This window comes from Danio aesculapii, chromosome 18 (assembly GCF_903798145.1).
Source record: "Danio aesculapii chromosome 18, fDanAes4.1, whole genome shotgun sequence".
NCBI classification, from domain to species: Eukaryota; Metazoa; Chordata; class Actinopteri; order Cypriniformes; family Danionidae; genus Danio; species Danio aesculapii.
This window is the reverse complement of record NC_079452.1, coordinates 36,466,856-36,485,322: the sequence shown is the minus strand read 5'-3', so window position 1 is coordinate 36,485,322 and position 18,467 is coordinate 36,466,856. Positions and strand designations below refer to the sequence as shown.

Sequence of the window (18,467 nt, the reverse complement as noted above, 5' to 3'; positions counted from 1 at the left end):
CGTTTTAAAGCATCAGTTCTTGAGCATTTTCACAGCTTCATTGATTTGCATGAAATCAGTGCAAATGTGTACAATGAAGCTTCACTTAAAGGGACAGTTCACCCAAAAACAAACATTTATTCACTATTTACCTTTATTTAAACCTTTATGAGTCTCTTTCTTCTGCTTCTTCCATAGTAAGAAAAACAAATACTTTGGAAGTCAATGGTTACAGGTTTCTAACATTCATCAAAACATCTCTTCTGTTATACAGGGAAAATATTGAATAAAATAACTATTAGTTTCTTGATTGTGCTGAACACAGAAGATATTTTGAAGAAAGCTGAAAATATGTAACTATAGACTTCCATAGTAGGAATAAAAAATACTTTGGAAGTCAATGGTTACAGGTTTCTATCATTTTTCAAAACATCTCTTCTGTTAAACAGGGAAAATGACGCATACAAATAATAGTTTCTTGCTTTCGTTGAATACAGAACATATTTTGAAGAAAGCTGAAAATATGTAACTATAGACTTCCATAGTAGGAAAAACAAATACTATGGAAGTCAATGGTTACAGATTTCTAACATTCTTCAAAACATCTCTTTTGTTAAACAAGGAAAATAACGAATAAAAATAACAAATAGTTTCTTTTTTTCATTGAACACAGAAGATATTTTGAAGAAAGCAGAAAACCTGTAAGCATTGACTTCCATAGTAAGAAAAACAAATACTGTGGAAGTCAATGGTTACAGGTTTCTAACATTTTTCAAAACATCTCTTCTGTTAAACAGGGAAAATGATGAATAAATAATAAATATAATAAGTAATATTTTCTTGCTTGCGCTGAACACAGAATATATTTTGAAGAAAGCTGAAATCCTGTAACCATTGACTTCCATAGGAAAAATTTGTTCTGTAGAAGTCAATAGTTACAGATTTCTAACTTTCATCAAAACTTCTCTTCTGTTAAACAGGGGAAATGATGCATACAAACAAATAGTTTCTTGCTTCCGTGGAACACAGAACATATTTTGAAGAAAGCTGAAAACCTGTAACCACTGACATCCATAGTAGGAAAAACAAATACTGTAGAGCTCTGTGGTTACAGGTTTCTAACATTCTTCAAAACATCTCTTCTGTTAAACAGGGGAAAAAGGATATAAATAACAAATAGTTTCTTGTTTCCATTGAACACAGAAGATCTTTAAAGGAATCTGAAAACCTGTAACCATTGACTTCCAAAGCACGAAAAACAAATACTATGGAAGCCAGTGGTTACAGGTTTCTAACATTCTTCAAAACATCTCTTCTGTTAAACAGGAAAAAATAACTGAATAAAAATTACAAATAGTTTCTTGTTTCCGTTGAACACAAAATAAGATATTTTGAAGAATGCTGAAAACCTGTAACCATTGACTTCTATAGTGGGAAAAACAAATAGGAAGTCAATGGTTACCGTTTTTTAACATTCTTCAAAACATCACTTCTCTTAAACAGGGAAAATAACGAATAAATAATAAATATAATAACTAATAGTTTCTTGCTTGCGCTGAACACAAGAAGATATTTTAAAGAAAGCTGAAAACCTGTAACCATTGACTTCCATAGTATTTGTTTTTCCTACTATGGAAGTCAATGGTTACAGGTTTCCAGCTTTCTAAAAAATATCTTAATTTGTGTTCAACATAGCAAAGAAACAGGTTTGTAACAAGTAAAAGGTGAATAAATGATTTTTGGGTGAACTATACTTTTAATTCATGCATACAAACTATAATTTACCATTGTTTGGTCATCTGAAAGACTCACTGGAAGAGAGTTCATGCAAAATAGTTTGACACCATCTATTTATACATGTATTTTATGTTAGGTATTTAACATAAAATATGGTGTTTTGTATGTATAAATACACTATACAGATTTTAATGACATGCATACATCTAAATATATACAATACAGATAAAATAACGACACCAAAAATGAATAAAACGGTAAACTATTACAAATGTTGTGATTAAAGTGAAAGGTGAAAATGGATGAAATTTCATTATTATTTATTTGTTGCAAAGCCAAAGCTTTCAGCCAATCACACACGCTTCTGTTGAGCTTATTAACACAGTAGCCAATCAGACACATTTGATTTGTCAGCGCTGAAAACGCAGATGTTTTTCTGATTGCATATTCAGTCAATGACAGGATTCTGTGTTTTTCCCTAATTATTATCATAAACAACAAACTATGTTATGCATACTGTAAAAATTGTCAAAAAGAATCTATTTTATGTTGATTTAACTCATTTTATAAGTTATTCAGGTTTCAACTACATTTTTTAAGTTATACAAAGTTAAACCTAATATTTTTCGTCGGTTTGCTTGATGTAAGTTGAGAAGTAAACAAGATTTTTTTAACAGTGAAGTTTCATTTAACAGTTATAAATGAGGATAAATTATAATTGAGGATGCCTGTTGCGCATCTAATTGAAATGCTTTATCTATGTGGCGGTTATGACATGTTTATTTACACAATTTTACATGAATCAATGTTAATAATCATCACTAAAATATGAGAGGAAAAATACACAAGGATTTTTCTAATAGACCATTTTGAGGTATGTAAACAACAACAATGGTCCTAACCAGTGGTGTAGTCCTAAAAAAATAGGTGGTGTACTATTATCAACCCAATCCAAATTTTGAAAGTAGGCATGTATATATATATACATACACACACACACTGCACAGCTGTGGTTTGCTGACTAACTAAAAAACGAGTTCAGGAGCGGGATTTTGCCGCCATTTTATATCAAATTTAAAGGGTACTGAGGCGGTCATTTAGCAGTGTACAGGTAATCGCAAAAGTGTTAGGAGGGCTGAATGGAAATATTGGAGGGCTAAAGCGACGCCCATGCTGTTTTACAATTTTATTTGAACGTTTCAGCAAGACATCATTCAGATGATTTATTAGGTAAGTCTAATCACCAAAACAAGTGAGTATACCGAGAGTATGATCCTCAGAAGTCGTAATACCCAAACAGCTCGTGGAAAAAAGTAGGCATACTGAGTATACGTGCCTATAGCAAGGACTCCACCACTGGTGCTAACAAATTTCCTGTTTTACGTTTTTAATCTCCATAGATTCTGAGAATCTAAATAGGTCCATGTATTGATAAATAATGTTTTGAGAGCTGTTTTAACATTAAGATGTAATTGAATTGGCTCTTAAAATAGTTTGATAAAAAGCAGGAAATGTTCATGAGCCAGTGACATCGCCATATTAAAATGGTCTTTAATATTGCAGCCCGTCCTCCTCATGAGCTCCATTTAATTCCACTTTGTAATTACATACATGATACAAATTTTGTTTTTGAAACCAATTAATAGCATGCTGACTGAAGTTGTGGTTAAATTTAAGTAATTGACATAAAGGACAGCACAGATTAACTCGATAATGTAAACATTACTCCTGTAAATCAATTCTATGGGGTAAATATTGCTCTTTAATGTAAATGTTCATTGCATCTAGTGAGCTAAATTAATTTATAGAGAAATGTATAGAGAAAATGTTCTCACTCATATAATTAATTTCTTTATTTGTACAAAAAAAGAGCTAGAATTTGACTTTTTTTTCTCTCTTCCTGAAGCATACCTGTCCCGATGACGTTTGGAAGAGTCAGACTGAGGAGAAGCTGCTGTAAAATCGACCTAAGATGAGGAAAGAGACAAAGAAATGAGAACATTGTAATCCTTCATTTGTGTATTTCTTAGCGATTGGTGTGTGTATTTTTTCTTACCAGATGGCAGTAGAAGCCCACCAGCCCACAGTTAGCAGATCTGCTATCGTGGGCTGTCAAAAACAAATACACAAACACAGATGCAACAGGGTCACTCACCACCAGCCAATGTGGCTAAGTTAACAGCCATTCAAAATAAAATAAAATAAAATAAAATAAAATAAAATAAAATAAAATAAAATAAAATAAAATAAAATAAAATAAAATAAAATAAAATAAAATAAAATAATAATAAAATAAAATAAATAAAAATAATATTTAAAAAAATTAATAATAAAATTTAATTAAAATAACCAGATTAATAAAGCCACAACTAAGATTTAAATATATTAATGATCAAATGCAACTCTTAATCATTGAATCACTTTATAGGTTTATAGCAACCAATGATTCATTGCACTAAAATTTAATTTTAAGAATTTTCTTTTAAATTAAAATTAAATTAAATATGTTCAAATTAAAAATGGAAGGCAGACAATTTCATTTTTGGTTTTTGTTTATTTTTTCTGTTTGTTGTTGTTTTTCTTTAATTTTAATTTTATAATAATATAGAATATTTATCTATTATTTATATGTTTATTTATTTAAATATATTTGTATTTTTTTTATAAATTAATTATTATTATTTTATTTTAATGAAACGTATAAGGGCCATGTACTTTTAAAAACTTGAATACTGCATCCCCACTTTCAGTAATACTCATTCAGCCTTACCACATATATAGCTCTGTGTCCAGCAGCAGCTTTGTTTCTCTCTCTGGGTCGCAGACTGACTGGTAGTCGTAGGTTTTATTGAAAGAGTAAAGCGATGTGTTGACCAGAGTGATCATCAAAACAGGATCCACTTCACCAAAGAACTGACCAATCTGCGCATCACAGTAAACGCATGAAAAACACTTTGGTTAGCACTGTAATTGTGAAAATAACTGTTAATACGTCATACATGATGTAAATTATGGGGAAATTCTAAGTGCAAAAAACTACCATGACCATTTGTCTATATTTGACTTTTGCATTGTTTATACTGCAGTATTTCCTATTATATTTTTTACATTAAAAAATGTAAAAATTGCTAAGGTAAATATTATTAGCCCCCCCCCTGAGAAATTGTGTATATTTTTGTTTAATTTAAGAATTGAATTTTCATAGGATATATATATATATATATATATATATATATATATATATATATATATATATATATATATATATATATATATATATATATATATATATATACATACATACACACAACAGTTCTGTCTGGTTCTCAAATCTGATTGACTGATAGCCATTCGATAATCCCATAATAACATCACTCGCACACCCTCTTCATCCTTTTGTATTACCCTACCCACATAGACTGACAGCAGCTCAATAAACACACTACAGTTTGACAAATATTGCAGCTGTCGGACAACATAATGTACTTTTGAGGCTTTTAGATGAAAATGTAGTTGTTTAGATTGCAACTATGCAATTTATTTATAATGACAGTGCCTATTTTAAATATTTAAAATTTTGGAGATTCAGCACGTTCGCAGCCATCAGTCTGTCATACTGAGCAGAGCAAAGACGGTTGACGTTGTCCATGCACAAGATGGCGACAGAGACCGCATAATATGTCCTTAGGGGAGAAAAACTCATCAAGTTTCAAACTACACCTGAACAAATCTTTATAAAACAGGTGAGTGACATTCTAAGTCGATCTCTCTCTCTTTTGTATGTTGTAGTGGTGTATTTATACCATAGTAATCTGGTAGTGTTTGCATTGCTTTGGTTTTTCAGGGTTAATTATTGTGATATCCTGATTGCAACAGAGGAATACTGGGAAATCTCTCTAGACTGATGGTATTTCATGCCATTCAACCTTATAATCTTAAAATGTGAGCAAAATTACCTGTTTTTTCATCACTTTAGACTTTACGCTCGAGAATCATTCAAATACTAGCTCTAAAGTGACGTTGGTGAAATTAGCAACGGCTTCTGCTGTTCTGATGTTAGCTGCAGATGTGAAGTAATGGTGAAAGAAAGGTTTTTGAGACTTGATGTTTGATTTTCTTTTTTTATACACACTATTATGTCATTGAACTATGTATAAACGCAGTATCACACTCATAGCAGTGCGATATGGCTGTATATAGTCACTGGTGGGACACAAATGCACTCAGCCTGCGGCCTTGAGGCAAACGACGCCACAGGCCGAGTGCCTTAGTGTCCCACCAATGACTACATACAGCCACATCGCACTGCTATGAGTGTAAAAAAGAAAATCAAACATGGAGAGTCTAAAAGTCCTTTTGTTCAAGGAACTACTTTTTTCCGCCATTCATTCACATCTGCAGCTGACATCAGAACAGCAGAAACCGTTGCACATTCACCAACGTCATTTTAGAGCTAGTATTTGAACGATTATCTAGTGTAATGTTAAAAGTGATGACAAAACAGGTGATTTTGCTAAGACTTTAAGATTATAAGACTGAACAGCTTGAAATGCCATCAGTCTACAAAGATTTCCCAGTATTTCTCTATTGCAATCGGGAGATCACAAAAATTTACCCCAAAAAAAGCCAAAGCAATGCAAACACTACCAGATTACTTATGGTAGTAAGATTACATCTTGAGACGGAACGTCAACCATCTTTGCTCTGCTCAGTATGTCAGGCTGATGGATGCTGATGTGCTCAGAAATTATACATATTTACAATAGGCACTTTCCTTATAAATAAACTGCATAGTTCCAATGTAAACAACTACATTCTCAACTAAAAAAGCCTCAAAAGTACATTATGTTGTCCAAAAGCTGCAATATTTGTCAAACTGTAGAGTGTCCTCTGCTTGTCGCTGTACGTGGGCGGAGTAATACGGAGTAAAGGGTGAAGACGCTGTACACGAGTGCTACTATTTGCAGAATATTACACGGCTATCAGCCAATCAGATTCAAGAACCAAACAGATGTGTTGTATCAACACAAATATATTATCGTAAATCTTCCTATAGAAGAAGATCATTTAAAAGAGAGAGAGAGAAAGAGAGAGAGAGAGAGAGAGAGAGAGAGAGAGAGAGAGAGAGAGAGAGAGAGATGTGTGATGTATATGTACACTGTATATACAATCTCCACAATGTTCAAACCAAATCTACACCCTTGACCCCTACCTGTTGGATATATTCCTCCTGATTGGACATGAGCAGAAAGCCTCCATCGTCCAGAATCACACAGTCCACTTGCTGAGAAGTAAAAGCAGCCATTCATCAGAAAGTCAGAGTGAAAACAGCTTCAGATAAGTGAGTACAGAGGTCAGATCAGCATGAAGCAGTCAGAGCTGTACCTTATCATTCCTCAGGCACCCGCAGATCTCATCCTTACACTGCAGAGAGGAAATTATGACAGGAGAGAAGGCAGAATTCATCAAACAAGTCTTTTACAGCGTTTATTAGAGCGGCTCAATTCATCTCCGCTTTCAGACGGCAGTATCTGCAAGCGTTTGGGACTAAACAGCTTCCACATGTGCAGATAAGGAAACAGGGCTCAGTTCTGCTTACGTTTTTCTTGGTGGTGGCATTGATGAAGCTGTTCATCCAGGCTGACACGTTCAGTTTCACTCCCACCACTGTACAACATAAAACACACACACATGAGTGCGGGCACACACACGTTCAGACACACACACACAATCTCTCTCTCTTACACACACACGCACACGCACACACACACACACTCACACACACACAAGAGACTGACACTCACTTACTCAGACACACACACACACAATCTCTCTCTCTTACACACACTCACTCACTCACACACATGCACGCACGCACGCACGCACGCACGCACGCACGCACGCACGCACACACGCACGCACACACGCACACACACGACGAGAGATTCACGTGAGGACAAGATAACTGATGAAATATTGAGTTGCTGACTGGTATCAGTGTCAGGGTCAGATGAAGATTAAAGCTCTGAAATATTCATGTCTGAATAAATCATTAGTCAGAACTTCTGCATCAGTGATGAATCATTACAAACACAAACAACTTTCAGAGCGCACCACACCGCTGACATTACTACACTGCTGCTGTTTATTATGATCATTATTTTTACTTAACCAGAGAGGAATGACTTTACTACCAGTGGAAATCCCTGATTATTCACTACAAATAGATGTGATAAAAGAAAACATTGTAATATTTATCACATTGACTTTATATTTTATTTGAAAACAGTTACATTACACATTTCAAAGGTTTAGGATGTGTAAGATTTTTTTTATGCTCACCAATATATATTCGTCAGAATAAATAACAAAATAAAATGGTATACACACACAAACGCACACACATACATATATATATATATATATATATATATATATATATATATACATATATATATATATACATATATATATATATATATATATATATATATATATATATATATATATATATATAATAAATAAATTAAAAATAATAAAATAAAACAAATAAATAACAATAAATAAATAAATAGTAATAATAAAAAAAATAAATTAATAAAATAGAATAATAAAATAAAACAAAATAAAACATATGATGGATTAGTTGGCGGTTCATTCCACTGCAGCATAAATACAAATGAATATATTTTTGGTAAATATATAATATCTATTTATGTTATTTTTTTATAAAAAAATCTAATAATATAATATAAATGTAAAATATAAAGGTCTGTTTGTTGTATACTATAATTAATAGCAATACAGAATTTATGAATTCATTTTATTGTAAAATGTATCATTTCTTTTAACAACAACTTTGATATATTTTCAACATTTACTTTATATTTTATTTGAAAACCGTTACACATTTCAAGGTTTAGGATGTGGAAAAATGTTTTTAATGCTCAGCAATGTTATATATTTGTGTGTGTGTGCGCGCATATATATCTGCTAGAAAAAAAAACATTATGACATTAAAAAGAAAACAATTCAAAATAACAAATTAAAAGTGTTTTTTATTATATTGATAAGGCTGAAATTAGGAATAAAATAAAATTAGCTTGGACCAGTTGTTTACTAAAATAATAAAGAGACAAAAATACCAATTAATATATAATATATTTTTGGAAAACATATAATATCTATTTTTATATATATATATATATATATATATATATATATATATATATATATATATATATATATATATATATATATATATATATATATATATATATATATATATATATATATATATATATATATATAAACTAAATAAAATAAACCAATTTAACAAATAATCAAATCAAATAATATAATATAAATGTAAAATATTGATTTGTTTGTTGTATACTATAATTAATAGAAATACAGCATAAACAGAATTATTTTAATTTTATTGTAAAATAAATAATTTCTTATGTTTTTTAATCAAATAAAACAATGTCAAACAGTAAAAAAATACACTGTACATTACAGTATATATGCCTTTACTGTCATTTAAAGGTCATTGTTAACTGAATTTAAAAGCCTACCCGCTGGTTTTAATTTTGCTCCATCAATATCCAAATCCACTGCTTTACTGACAAGGATACCAGACTCATAACCAGACTCTCTGCTCTCTGTTTCCAGAAAAAAAAGAAGACACAAATCCACAACAAGGTCAGACTGACATTCTTTTGCTCTGTTTCATTAAACTAATTCAATTAGCCATGATTTTAGTATCCAAATGCTGTTGTTGCAATCCTTCTGACAGCACCTGCCAAGCAAGACATTACATCTGATATCAAAATGTTAGCGAGAGGATTTCAATCTGCTTTCACCATCAGCCTAAATGCTAGAACATTCCATAAACCCAAAAACCAGGCATTCTCAAAGGCTTACAATACTGGCCAAAACTTTGGGATCTGTACGATGTTTTAAGGTTTTGAAAGAGGTCTGTTCTGCTCATTTATGCAGCATGTATTAGATTAAAAATACAGTAAATAAGTAAAAATTGTGAAATATTGTTATGTAACAAAGTTTGAATTGTGTGGGTGAGGAAAAAGGCAAGGTCGGCAACTCTGCTAAAATATTAAAAATATGTATAACTTTTGAACTAGAGGACATATAGCATGACAAGTGGTGTAAAGTAACTAATTACAAATACTCAAATTACTGCAATCGAGTACTTTTCTCAGGAATTGCAATTTGCTAAATAGTTTGAAAAATGTGGACTTTTACTTTGCCTTGACTACATTTTTAGTGCAATATTGGTACTTTTACTCTACTACTTCCCTTGCAGTCACTACTTCATTTTTTCTTGTTTATAGTGATTGGCTAAGTACAAAAAGTAGTCCTGTGATTCCTGTCCAATAAAATTGCACATAGAAAGTAAATCGCATCATACTGAACAACTTTAATTTATTGGCGCTTTATACAGTAAATGCAGCAAACCTTTTGGAAGCATAAAACATGTCCAAGATCATCTTTACACGCAATGACCCAGAGACTGTTTATAGACTGCATGCCACTGATGAGATAATGAAGGATGTCGACTGTATGAAGACTGAAATCACCAAACAGCCTTGAACAATCACTAAATGGAATGAATGAAGAATGGAAGGAAGGGCCGAATGAAATAAGGACCGAATAAGGAATGGAACAAAAGACTGAACGAAGGAAGGACTGAAATAATGAAGGAAGGAAGGACCAAATGAATGAAGGAAGGATTCAAGGAAGGACTGAACAAACTAAGGAAGGAAGGAACGAAGGAAGAAAGGAAGGAGCAAACAAAAGAAGGAACAAAGGAAGGATTCAAGGAAGGACTGAACAAAAGGAAGGAATGAAGGAAGGACGCAAGGGAGGAATGAACTAATGAAGGAAGGACCAATTGAATGAAGGAAGGATTCAAGGAAGGACTGAATAAACTAAGGAAGGAAGGATGAAACGAAAAAAGGAATCAAGGAATGTAGGAAGGAACAAAGGATGGAAGAAAGGAAGGAAGGAAGGAAGGAAGGAAGGAAGGAAGGAACAAGCAAACGAACAACTGAACAAACTAACTAACATATGAACAAACAAATTAACGAACGAACAAAGGACCTAATGAAGGAAGGAACAAAAATATGAAAGAACTAATGAATGAATGAGCGAACAAACAACTGAATGGAGGAATGAAAGAAGGACCAAATGAATGAATGAAGGATTCAAGGAAGGACTGAAAAAATTAAGGAAGGAAGGAAGGAAATAATGAATGAAAAAAGGACTTAATGAAGAAAAGAACAAAAATATGGAGGAACGAACAAACGAATGAATGACTGAACGAATGAAAGTAGAAACGAAGGAAAGAACAAATGAATGAAGGAAGAAATGAACAAACAAATGAATAAATGAAAGAAGGACAGAGCAAACAAATAATGGAAGGAAGGTTGGAAGGAACAAAGATCAATAAATGCACTACAGAATGTTACGTTTACACATCCCTGCACAAATTGCAAACTCATCAGCTTTTCACAGTGTAATACTCACTACTTTTGAGTACTTTTAAAAGGGCTACATTTAACTCATACTTTGAGGAATATTTACAACAGATACTACTGCTACTTGAACTATATTTTTGGCCATGTAATGGTACTTTTACTTGAGTATGATTTTTTTAGTACTCTTTCCACCATTGAGCATAACATACTTTCTCAGGTCCTCTTAACGTTATAATATAATATTTAAAATTGATGCTATTTAATTTAGCTTAAAATGTAATTTTTTATGGTAATACTCTTTTTCGCAATGACGTCACTTCATATTTGTCTATCCGCAGTGTATTTTTCCGCAGTATATTTTCTGTGTCCTCACAGCAAGAAGGTCGCTGGTTCGAGCTTCGGCTGGGTCAGTTGGCATTTCTGTGTGAAGTTTGCATGTTTTCCCGCAGTTTGTTTACTTTCAAGCTCTGCTTCAGTTGCTTGACGCGTGTGCACTTGATGGAGTGCTCCGGTGAGCTCCAGCACATACATATTATATACATCTTGACAAGTGAAAGTGTTCCTCCAGATGTTTTCATTGAAGTTGTTCTCAATACTTATCCATCCACAGAATTTATAATGTAGTAAAATGTGTAAACATTCAGCTGTGGTTTGTGCTTCTGCCTTTGGATGGAGACAAAAGCAGCTGAATGAATGCTAAAACTTTAAATTAAAGTGAAACCATCAACAAAAGCCCGACTCCTTCTCTGTTTACAAATACAAGCGCAGCCTTTTAGAGGCCATTTCTAGTTACTGATGTCAGAAGTTACTGGTATTTTGGAGTGGACGCGTGAATGGTCTTTTCTGGAAGAATTCTGGAAAGCCTTGCCTGTGTAAACAGCACTTTTTTCATTTACCCGTAAAGTCATTCTGAAATTTTTCTGGATATTTGCTGGTATCACTGTGTGAAAGGGGCTAATGATTGAGTATATCACTAACTGATCATAATAGAAGAGCAAATCAACATATTACAGCATATTAATTTCTAAAGGATCACAAGACACTGAATACTGAAGTAAATCCAGCTTTGAAACACAGGAATAAATCACATTTTAAACTACATTAAAAAACTAGAATCATTTTTACTGTATTTTGGAACAAATAAGTGCAGCTTTGGGCACAATAGGATTCATTTAAAAATCTTACTGATTCCAAACGTTTGGCTTGTGATGTACATTTTGGCAAATGGGTGTTTCTGGAGCGTGTGTGCGTTATTGGTGCAGACCACACGTGCGTGAATGCGAGGTAGCCTCATTGAACGGTAATCCCCCAGTAATATAAGCTTTCTCCACCTTGGCAGAAGATCTGTAGGTGTGTGTTTTAGAGTAGATGAACAGCTGTCTCAGTAAAGCTCAGTGCCAAAGAGAGCACACGTCTGTCCAAATGTTCCGGAGGAGCTGTTTTAAGTGTGTGTTTCTTACTGTTGACGTATGGGGCAGTGAAGATGTAGATGTCATTGTCCAGACTCCTTTTGTAGAAACTCGAGTCGTAGGTTTCAGAGTTCTCACCCCATTCCTCGCCAGCACTGAAGAAGAAACATTATAAACATTATATAGAATAATTTCAGTGATCAACAATTAATAAGAAAATCAAAAATGCTATGACTGAGCCTCAATAATCCCACATAAATGCATCAGATGAATCAAATTAACTTGGAATATATTTTCTTTAAAGAAAATAAATCTGGTTGTACTTTGTTAATGTAAAAAAATGATTTAAGAATGAATTTACACTTTAATATTCATTCACTCATTTTCTTTTCGGCTTAGTCCCTTTATTAATCTGGGGTCGCCACAGCGCAATGAAATAAAATGTTTAAATAAAATTATACAAATATTTTTTATATTGTGTGTGTGTGTGTGTGTGTGTGTGTGTATAAAATAAAACAAAACAATATAATATAAAATAATCAAAAAATAAAAGTATAGAATCTAAATCACTCTAAATCTAAATAACTCAGTCTGAAATGACAGACCAGAAAACCCTCTGTAAAATAATAAAAAAATTATAGAAATTAAATTTAAAGAAAAATATTAAAAATAAAATAAAATAAAGATTTTTTGAACAACATCTAAAGCTTGAACAATTTCAAATGATATGGATTAAATAAAATGAAAAAAAAAATAAATAAAAAAATAAAAAAATAAAAAAATAATAAAATAAAATAAAAATAACTAAAAGTAAATAAAACATTAAATAAAATAAAAAATAACCACATTAACAAAGTAAATATTTTTTTTATAAATAAATAAAATAAAACAAAATAAAAATAACCAGATTAATAAAGTAAACATTTTTTTAATAAATTAATAAAATAAAATAACGAAGTAAATAAAATAAAATTAAATATAAAAAACAGATTAATAAAGTAAATAAAAAAATAATACATAAATAACTTAAATAACAATAACTAGATTAATAAAGTAAATAAAAAATGTAATAAATAAATAAAATAAAAATAACCAAACTAATAAAGTAAATAAAAACTTTTAATAAATAAATAAGTAAATAAAATTAAATAAAATAACCAGAGTAATAAAGTATTTTTTTATAAATAAATAAAATGAAATAAAAACAAAAATAGACAGATTAATAAAGTAAACAAAAAATTCAATAAATAAATAAAATAAAATAAAAATAACCAGATCAATAAAGTAAATAATTTTTTTTTATAAATAAATAAGTAAATAAAATAAAAATAGCTAGATTAATACAGTAATTTTTTTATAAATAAAATAAAATAAAAACAAAAATAACCAAATTAATAAAGTAAATAAAAAAAACTAAAATAAAAATAACTAGATTAATTAAAAAAATAAACAAAATAAAATAAAATACTTTTAAATGTACACTTTATACACCACATGGACAGTCATATATTAATAATACATTACGTAAAAGCCAAATAATTGTGAAAAAATCCAGCCTTTTCAATCTAAACATTTTTTTAACATGAAACAGAAACAATTAACAGTATGTTAGGCATTATGTACAAGCTGCTCATTCCCAGAAAATATAAGCAGTAATCAGAGAAATGGCAGTAACAGGCACTGAACGCTCAAAAAAGAAAAAGATGAAGACAAATCAAACGAATGGTTATTGTGTTTGAAAGTGAGTAAATATGAACGAGATGATAGAGTCTGCACCACTCCAGCTTTTTTAACACCATCCTGCTGTTTTACACCAGTGGAGTAAGTTTATGAACTCAAGCACATTTAAGCTAATAAAGACAGGAGCTGCACATGGATCCCATAAGAAACCTCTGAAAGCTCGTCTCTCTAGCTCTGGAGCGCAGACCCCGCGGGGCTCGCCGACAGAGGAAAGATCTAGAAGAATTTAGCATCTCACATACACACACGCATACACACATGGGGCTGAAGAGGTGCACATATTTCACACAACTGCCAACGAGACGTACCTTTTTGGATACACACGTGTGATGCCTCCATCTGTAGCCACAAAGCGGGCCAAAACTGCATCTCTAATACAATGGGAAAAAAAAAAACATCATTGTTTAGCAAGTAGTTTAATGGTCTCAATTGGTATTGGCATTAAGCTACAAACCAATATTTGGTCTTAAGAAGATTAATGTTCTCACAATTTTCAATGTTCAGAATTGAACATATACAACATACTGCACTTTAAACTGCTTAATAGTTATGTATACAACAAGCACACTGTAAAAATATCTGTAAATTAGCGGTTTTCCATATTGTGTGATTAATGTTTGTTTATTTATGCTTCTTAATTGCATTATGGGACCTTGACCGCTCTTCTAACAACTTTAAACCTTCAATATTTCCAAAAAAGTAACGTTTATGAACATTTTTAATAGTTTAAAGTGATATATCGTCTGGGATGTGTTGTATATTATGGTACAAAAACCTGGTAATAAATATTATTATATTATTTCTTATACATTATATAATTCCAAACTACTAAAATGTTAATAAGAGTCATTTTGTTAAACTGTAGAGTTGAATTCTCAACATCAAAAGTCAACAGAGCAGAGATCAAGCTCCCATAATGCAATTCATAACCGTAAATAGATGAAAAACCCCTGTGAATCAAAAAATGGTCTTATAGTGTGTATATATATATATATATATATATATATATATATATATATATATATATATATATATATATATATATATGTATATATTACAGTGTAGGATGTCAAATAGAAAAGCAATTTTTATTTTATTTTTTAACTGTATAAGGTTAGGATATTAAAGAGCAATTTGAGGTTATTATTATTTTTTTAAATAAAGCAAACATAGTAAGCTGGTGTGCCGAAAAATATGAAATAGTAATATGAATGAAAATAAAATGAATGAAAAAAATACACAAAATTACACAAAGTGAAAATAAAGCATATATATACATACATATACATATATATATATATATATATATATATATATATATATATATATATATATATATATATATATATGTTTGTTATTTTCAGGCTCATCGTTTATTTCTGAGCTTTATCCACAATGAAAAGCTTTTCAGCATGCACCACTATATTTGTTTATCCATATTATCATATGAATAGTGTATGACGGGTACATTTCAAAAACAAATAATTTGTACTAAAACAAATCCATTATTAACGTAATATGATGCAAAATGCTTAACTGTGATAGGAAACATTTGATTCTGTTTCTAATTGTTGTTTAAGTTAGCATTAAACTTTTTAAACCAATAACAAAGTTGACAATGACTAATAGAGTTAATTTTTTTTACCATTTTGTGCTTTAGCTTAAGATACTAACCTCAAACCAGATACCACATGGCATATCTAAAACAGAATAGTATGTATTTATCATATTATTTTTAATAAGTGAACGAGAAACTCAATCAAATATCACCATAACAGACTTGACAAATGATTAATCAACTATTGGTGTATCCTAAAGATTTAGCACAAATTAATGAGACAATAGTGACAATGCCTTCAAGAGTTTCCCACCAGAGGAAGTGAAATCACTTAGAGAAAGCCACACTTGTTTTCTATCAGTGCTTTACAGACTGTTATGTCTTTTTAAAACAGATGTAACAGAGTTGACAGAACATGGGACAGACAAAAACGGTGTTCTGCGGACTGTGTGAGTCCTAATGCCCCAGTAAAGTAAAGTAAATGGGACACTATACTGTCAGTGAGCGCCGTCTTTCGGAGGAGACATTAAACTGAGGTTCTGACTCTCTGTGGTCATTAAAATTCCCATGGTACTTGTAAAGAGCAGGAGTGTAACCAAGGTGTCCTGGTCAAATTCCCTCCATTGACCATAACCTATCAGGGGCTCACCATTCATCCCCATCTACTGAATTGGCTCTATCACTGCCTCGCCACTCTACCAATAGCTGGTGTGTGGTGAGCGCACTGGCGCTGTTGTCCAGTGGCTGCTGTCGCATCATCCAAGTGGATGCTGCACACTGGTCCACCACCAGAGACCACTTTGAAGAGACCACTCTCATGATTGTGAAGCGCTTTGGGTGTAAGGCCATACACGATAAATGTGCTATATAAATACACATAATCCAATGCATAATTCAAAAATTCATGTTTTGAGTAAATATTTTCCTTAGTAGAGTAAACACACACACACACACACAAATGAAAATTAGACTTATTTAGTTTATGATAATTGAAGCTATATAGTAGTCTTTGAGTTGATATTTTCAAGACATGATGTCCCTAATTACACATACATTTTTTTTCAGAGATAACTTGAAATAATTTGTGTTATTATCATTACTGTTTCATTAAAGTTTTTTGTTTTAAAAAATAATAATAGAAGGTTTATCTATATGCAAAATGCACAATTATATGATTCTACGAGCTGACAGGTCAGGAGGGGACGTTTTATTCCATAACAATGGACAAAAATAACATTAGAAGAATGACACTGACATACGGCCTGACAACATCTTATCTGACTGCTGATACTGAATAAGGACAGCATGTTTTTCTCAGGCACTGTAACTTAAACCAGAACTGAGAGAAGTGTCAACAACTGTCTTTTAAAACAAGTTTGAATCCCGAAAACACTCACATCTTGTAAACCACCATTTTGAAAAACACTGGTTTAGCAGAAATCGCACCTGTGAGTGTTTTATTTCAGCATTACAGTTTTTCACAGCACTAAATTCTATTATTTCAAGAATGTTTTGTGTATCAAACAACACATTAAGCTGTCAATATATAATAAAAAAAGAAACAATAGAATATTTAGGTCATTCTTCAATGTAAAAACAGCATTTGTTTAATTGAAAACACAATCTTTGTCATATGTGATGTTAAAATATTGTGTTTTAGGACACCCAGATGTTTGGCTTCTTTAATTGAGTTTGCTTTTAACAATAAGACAGCACATTCTTATTCAAGTCAGGACTTTAAATAGAGCTCTGTGGACATGAATGCATCTCTCTGGAGATTTCTTGAAAAAGCGGGACAGTGAGTGATTTATGTTGTTCCATGTGTGTGTTTTGTCTTAGACTTACACACTCTGCTCCTTCCAGACTTTGATGAGCTCTGCTGTGAGCCCCGCGTCCAGCAGCATTCGGTTTACAAGAGTGTAATTACCTGAATAATGCAGACAGAGAGAAAGAAAACACTTTAGCATTGAGTGTTTGTGATTATGTCATGGAAAATTGTGTCTTACTTGTTCTAACTTTATCTGCAGTTATACATGGTCGTTATGATAGTTGAGCTTTTGAACTTGAGTGAAAATTTACTTGAAAGTAGCCAGATATTTGAAATAAAAATAGGAATGAGTTTCAAGCAAAATGTAAAAAGAAGACTGTTGTCATATCATAATTAATAGAGGGATACAAAGTTATTAGCTCTACTGTAAAAGTTCTGAGTGTTATATTAGACAGCAACTTAGCTTGTGATATTTCCATGTCACAAAAACAGCCTTCTTTCATATCGCTATGTTACGAATTCAATTCATTGCTATCAATCTTAGAAGCAGAAAAGCTAGTCCATGCTTTTATGACTTCTAGGCTGGATTACTGTAATGCTCTGTTCGCTGGTTGCCCAGCATCCCCTATTAAAAAACTTCAGTTAGTGCAAAATGCAGCTGCCAAAGTTCCTACCAGGTCTAGAACATGTGATCATATCACCCCAATTTTATTCTCCTTACACTGGCTGCCTATTAAGTTCCACATTGATTATAAAATATTACTTTTTACCTATAA

The 18,467-nt window shown here is 31.7% G+C and overlaps 1 protein-coding gene across 1 annotated transcript in view; it reads right to left on the bottom strand.

Moving 5' to 3' along the window:
• LOC130245362 (voltage-dependent calcium channel subunit alpha-2/delta-1) overlaps nt 1–18,467 on the bottom strand; it is a 220,288-nt gene that overhangs the window by 19,001 nt on the left and 182,820 nt on the right. Inside the window, 11 exon segments of the mRNA XM_056478029.1 lie at nt 3,628–3,683; nt 3,773–3,825; nt 4,487–4,521; nt 4,524–4,638; nt 6,929–7,000; nt 7,102–7,140; nt 7,316–7,383; nt 9,294–9,380; nt 12,677–12,780; nt 14,674–14,736; nt 17,769–17,850. Of these exon segments, the coding sequence (XP_056334004.1) occupies nt 3,628–3,683; nt 3,773–3,825; nt 4,487–4,521; nt 4,524–4,638; nt 6,929–7,000; nt 7,102–7,140; nt 7,316–7,383; nt 9,294–9,380; nt 12,677–12,780; nt 14,674–14,736; nt 17,769–17,850 (774 nt within the window).